Source organism: Sycon ciliatum, chromosome 10 (assembly GCF_964019385.1).
Source record: "Sycon ciliatum chromosome 10, ocSycCili1.1, whole genome shotgun sequence".
Taxonomy (NCBI): Eukaryota; Metazoa; Porifera; class Calcarea; order Leucosolenida; family Sycettidae; genus Sycon; species Sycon ciliatum.
The window spans coordinates 25,830,095-25,836,487 of NC_088652.1; the positions used below are offsets into that span (position 1 = coordinate 25,830,095).

At 51.9% G+C, this 6,393-nt stretch overlaps 1 protein-coding gene across 1 annotated transcript in view; it reads left to right on the forward strand.

The window, feature by feature from the left end:
- Nucleotides 1-2,568, forward strand: part of LOC135826768 (uncharacterized) — a 3,077-nt gene extending 509 nt beyond the window's left edge. The window contains exon 2 of the mRNA XM_065339374.1: nucleotides 11-2,568. Coding sequence (XP_065195446.1) covers nucleotides 11-2,568 — 2,558 coding nt within the window. The remainder of the gene's footprint in view (nucleotides 1-10) is intronic.
- Nucleotides 2,569-6,393: the final 3,825 nt, after the last annotated feature.

A 6,393-nucleotide genomic window follows, 5' to 3' on the forward strand; every position in this document is an offset into this window, starting at 1 on the left:
GACTCAACAGACACCGTTGAAGAAGCCACCTCACTGTCTGCTGACGTCATCCGCATCCACAAGGACGGAGGCTTCGTCATCCGTCATTGGATCAGCAACTCGCCAGCCGTTCTGGCATCTGTACCAGAAGCGCTAAGAGCCAACACAACAACCGTTGACCTTGATGTTGAGCATGCCCATGCTGTTGAGCGAACGCTTGGCCTGCGCTGGGACACAGCGACAGACACGCTACGAGTCCAGCCAGCCGCAGCAAAGATCAGCCGCCCTGGAAAGTCCATGACCAAGCGGCAAGCTCTCAGCACAGTGATGGCGGTGTTTGATCCGCTCGGACTACTTGCCTGCTTCACCATCCGAGCCCGAGTACTACTACAGGACATCTGGCGCTCTGGTATTGGCTGGGACGATGAGCTGCCCACTTCTATCAAGGGCAGGTGGGATGAATGGTGCCAAGACTTGCAATCGCTTTGCAAAGTCAACATCCCACGCTGCTACTCACTAGCTGTTGCCGACGCTACCAGTATTGAGCTGCACACGTTCTGCGACGCGAGTGAGAAAGCTTTCGGTGCTGCCTCATACTGGCGTTTTCAGTTGAGCAATGGGTCCGTCGCAACATCGTTAGTGATGGCGAAGACCAGAGTAGCGCCACTCAAGCCACTGTCCATCCCTAGACTCGAGCTGCAAGCTGCCGTTCTGGGCGCACGCCTATCGTCAGCTGTTCTGCAGCATCACAGCTTCGACTGCTGCAAGTCCGTTCTGTGGTCCGATTCTCAGACCGCCCTGAGCTGGATACGAGCTGATGCCAGGTGCTACAAGCCGTTTGTGGCACACCGCGTCGGCGAGATCAAGGAGCTCACCAACGAGTCCAACTGGCGCTGGGTACCCACTGCTGACAACGTAGCTGATGACCTCTCCCGCGGCGTACCTGTTATGGAAATCGTCGAATCGACACGTTGGCTGCAAGGGCCCAACTTTCTGCGCAACCAACCAGCTAGTTGGCCATCCGCCGCTCCTGAAGTGGAGCCAGAGGACACGGACCCCGAGCTGAAGCGAGAGTTCTGCGGGGCCACTGTCGCCACGACGTCCCTGCAGGAAGCGCTCCCCGATATCGCCAGGTTTTCGTCATGGATGCGTCTGGTTCGCACCACAGCCTGGGTGACCCGCTTCGTTGAGCGCCTGAAGGCTAGAGTTGCCAAGAAAGCCGTGAATCCCAGTAGCGAACTGTTGCCATCAGAGTTCCGACACGCCCAGCAGCTCTGGTGGGAGAACGTGCAGCAACAGTCGTTCCCTGACGAACTCGCCGCGCTGCAGCAGGGCAAGCCAGTCACCCGCAGCAGCCGCCTGGCATCGCTGACGCTGACCCTATTGGACAGCACCATAGTGGTTCACGGGAGAACAGACAACACGCCTCACTTGCCTGAGTCTACAAAGCGTCCAGTGTTACTCGACCCTGACCACCGCTACACCCGATTACTCATCCTGCAGCACCACGTCTGGGCAGGTCATCAAGGGCAGGAACAAGTTCGGAACGATTTACGCCAGCAGTACTGGATTCCCAGATCTCGAGCCGCTGTTCGCCGTGCCTGGAACTCCTGTTTGAGGTGCCGTCACCTCGCAGCCACACCGCAGCCACCGGTAATGGCGCCGCTACCGGAGTGCAGAACCGCAGCGTATGAGCGCCCGTTCTCCCACACGGGAGTTGACTACTTTGGTCCAATTGAGGTGACTGTCGGGCGTCGACGCGAGAAACGATATGGCGTTCTATTCACGTGTTTGACCGTTCGAGCCGTGCACCTGGAAATAGCCTCCAGCCTGACAACCGACTCGTGTATCATGGCTATCCGCCGCATGATCGCTCGGCGCGGATACCCTGCTGTACTGTATTCGGACAATGGCACGAATTTCAAAGGAGCTGAACGGGAGCTCGCAGAGGCGATTGCAGCGCTAGATGTCGGTGACCTCATGCGTGAGCTGACGCCCAGAAACATCAAGTGGGTCTTCAACCCTCCTGCCGCGCCCCACATGGGTGGCGCTTGGGAGCGCTTAGTGCGCTCAGTAAAGATCGCCCTGAAAGCGACTCTCAAGGAACGGACGCCACGTGACGAGGTGCTGACCACCGTCATGGCCGAGGCAGAGTGCATCGTAAATGGCCGGCCACTGACGCACGTTTCTATCGACCATGCTGATGCTGAGAGTCTGACGCCGAATCACTTTCTGCTCGGCGGCAACCACCGAGCTGTTGCGCCAGGGAAGTTTGATGAGAAGTGCCTGAGGAAGCAGTGGCGGATTTCCCAGGCCATGATCGATATGTTCTGGCAGCGCTGGGTCCGAGAGTATCTCCCCACGCTAACGCGCCGGACCAAGTGGTTAAAGGCGGCAGAACCGATCAAGGTTAACGACGTTGTCGTCATTGCTGATCCACAGTTGGCCCGAAGCTGCTGGCCGAAGGGCATTGTGGAGAATGTGTACCCCGGAAAGGATGGCAAGATCCGCATTGTGGACGTCCGCACAGCGATGGGAACGTTCCGTCGCCCGGTGTCGCGCATCTGCGTGCTTGATGTCCGTGCATGAGTCATGTGTTGGCTAACTGCATCCGTTAGCAGGTGGGAGAATGTTGTCGCCACTCACCTGTTCTGTAAATGTTTCAAGACAGCCTCTTGAATGATTCTCGTTTTGACCTTACCTTGTCTGTTTATTTATTCATCTTCCTCTGTCTCTGAGTCACATTGCTGCGAGCGCGCACGTGGAGATGCTCCAGTTTTCAGCCATGCTATTGTTCTACTGACGTTGATAATTGGAATCATAATTCTCTCCTTCTGTCTAGTCGTGTTCTACTCTGCTTCTCTGTCTCTCTTCTATTCTGTTTCTGCTTCGAACGTGTAGTTGTTTGAGCTGCTCTCATGATAATTTATTTGTATTTTTGAAACCCTTTGTACCCGCGATCATGTGCTTGTACAACTGCGCTGTGCTGTATGACTGAGCTATGACTATGAGTCATGCTCGCACTAGCTATGATGCCTTTTGTGTCACGTGTCCGTGTATGTCGTGGCGCAAGCGCGCTGTGCCTTTGCTGGCCCTTTTTTGCTTCCTTTTGCAGTTTTGGTTTTAGAGTTATGCCGGTTATGGTTGAAGTGTGTTTGCAAGGAGAAATCCAGAACGTCTAGTAATGGTGTGTTGTCCCATTTGCGTTCGGAGAGTGTGCCTGTGCACGTGTATCGGAATTTGAATTCTTGCCTGGAACACAACTCTTCCACTAAGTCATTGCTCTCCCTTCTCTAAATCCATAGTTAAATATTTCTTCAGTGCAGGCCCTGTCCTGCATTTTGGTAGTGCCAACAAATTTGCTGTCACTACCAAATATTGACTTGTACAAATAATTCGTACCATTTGTACTATTTAACTTGCATGCAACTAGCCAGACAACCATGATTATCCATTCTTGGCATAATACAACAAAATTATCCATTTTTGCATAATACGTCTTGCATGGCATGTACACAGTTGTAGATTTCTGAGAAATTCCAATTACACATACGCATTTTCTACTAAGTCGTAGTATAGGACCCCCCCCCCCCCCCGCACTTGGGGCCCCTAGCTTTTTGGTGGCCCACTTGTACTATAGTTACATTTGCGGGTAACCGCCTTCCCAGTATAAATTGTGTTACTTTGATTACTTTTTCATTACCTCCACTCTGATGATTACTCTTTTGAAGTATGAAACCGGTCAGTAGTATACCAACAATCAAAGAATATGTGTTTTGCTTGTGTCGGGGCCTCTCTAAACTCCCCATGAAGATTTCAAAACGCTAGCTGCTATTGCTATTCATTTTCCACTCTTCTTGCTCCTGGGTGCCACTGTCCTGCTCTGTCAAGTTCTGAACTAAAAGTTACAAAACATAGCAACGGCGAGCAGTGAGCGCAGTGCTTTTTTTCTTCTCATTGCGCCTGGTGGACGAAAATGAGAAAAATATGTTCGCTTTGCTTTGTTTGCAACGTCGACACCCTTGCTCTGCGACGACTATCGGCTCTCCAGAATATGAATTATGCTTTTCTGCGATTCCGAAATGTCATGTCAGTGTTCCAGGTTGACAGAACCAGGGAGAAAGAGCGAAATAACCGCAGCGAATAGTAGTGAAAAAAGTCACGAAGTTTTTGTTTCCGGAGGAAGTAGTCCTCAACATAAGATGATGAGATGCCAGCGGAATGAAGATTAAACTTGTCAAGGCGATGACCTCCCTGATAAGGTGACCACCTGTCCCAGTAGACCAGTACAACGAGGATCAAAGGGTGTTAGCTAACTGCTAACTGTTAGCTAACTACAGTCTAATGACCCTGGATAAGGAGACCACCTGCACACGGAGACCATGTTGATCAGGTCCGCTGAGCAGTTGCCTTAGACAGGTTTCCAGGGATGCCACGTTTCTGTCGTGATCCGTGGGTGCCCCCCCCCCCCCCCCGGCCAGGGGCCGAGGGGTAAGGAGGCCACCCACGTTCCCTGTATAAGCCAGGGCATTTTTAGGATTCTTTAGATTAGGCAACAGATTACGGCACTTTTGCGAACAATCCCAGTGAGAAAGTGAAGATTGTTTTCGGTCAGTTTGTGGAAACCATCTGTGAAAATCAGAGCGTTTCCGAAAATTGGAAGAAATGGCAGCACTGGGTTCAGTGTAATAACCCTTTACCGGCAGCCCCATACTTGAATGCGTCAACGTTGACGCATTCGACAGGCATACAAAACCATGCCTGGCATGACGGGAAGCATCAGCCCACGGGGATTTCCCGTGGCCCTCAAACAGCCTAGGTATGATCCTATCGGTAGCTGAAGAGATCCACGCGTGTCCCATTTCATTTCATTGAGAACTGCGCGATCGAAAACTTACGGAAATACACGCGCGCCGACAATGCCGTCCGCCTCCGTCAAAACATCGTCGGGTGCATTTTCTCTTGCGCAGTGAGTTCCTTTCGTCCTCGGATGACTTCTCCGACGACGACCTAGCAGTCATTCGCTCTGGAACCGACGACAGATAGATAAATACTTCGTTCCAGCCGCCGATGCAAGCGAATTTCAAATTACGGAGCGGTGCGCACGCCAAGTAAATTCTCACGCAAATATGGGGAGCGCCAGCCGCTGAAGACGATGTCGTCGTGATGTAACTGGAAGAATCCGATGGTGCTTATGGTGGGGAAGCCATGGAGAGCAATTCCTGTGTCGACAGTCTCCCAGAGACGGAATTTTAGCCCATCGACTTTCTACGTACCTGAGTGACGGCAGCGCAGCGCGGCTTGCGTGCGACCTTACGGAGCTTTCCGACAGCGATTCTGGGGCGATGCTGCTCTCATTTGCGAGCGAGGCATGGCCACTGAAGTTTGTGATGGCTATGGCGTTTGTTTCCGCTCCGAAGTCGACTTGTTTTGGCAGTATCATGTCAATGTCGGAACTCTGACGATTTGCATGTGTACAATTTCCGTGTTTAGACGTAGAGGTGCCAATTTAGCAGCGTATGTGTGTGGTATCAGAAAATAAATTTTTCCATGGTCAAGAAGTAGGATATGACGACCACTCAACCATGGCAACCACTTTTCCTTGTCACGGACGCATTCACATTCAAAGCACCTCGGATAAGGCGACCGCTTGCTCAACGCGACCGGCGACCACCGACCCGCGACCGCGTTGCACAGTGCTAGTACATGTAAATGTACGTATTGCATGGTGCACCAGGCATGGTAGATCTACACATCAGTGCATGCAGGAAGTGTAGATGTACATGGTGCATGCACGACATTTGACAGGGCTGAGGACCCCAGGCACATGAGTCGTGCTAGAGTGGCATACGTGTGTGCACTGTGATACACTGATCAAGATGATGTATCACAATCATGTGGATATGGTCACGTGACCCAGTGAAACTGGATAAGAAGACCACCTGGCCACGATGACCACTTTTTCTCGTCCCTTGAGAGGTCGCCTTGGAGAGATTTCACTGTACTGTGATGGGCGTGTGCTTATGGCTTATATGGTGACTATCCGAAACACCTCGTGTAGATCTGTCGCAAGTGAAGCTCGAAAGTCAGCAAGTTCACTGCATAGTACACCAACAAATCTCTCGAATAGCACCGCTAGCAAGCAAGGTCTGCATAAAAGAGATCCAGACTTGCCATGATGCAATCACACAGACACACAGACACACACACACACACACACACACACACACACACACACACACGTGTGCGCATGCACATACACACACTCACACACACTCACACATGCACACACACATACACACACACACACACACTCACACATGCACACGGGCACGCACGCACACTCACACAAGTTTGAGTTGTCATTGTTAACTTTTGAGCTAAATTCATTGCCCCCCCCCCCCCTTGAAAGTT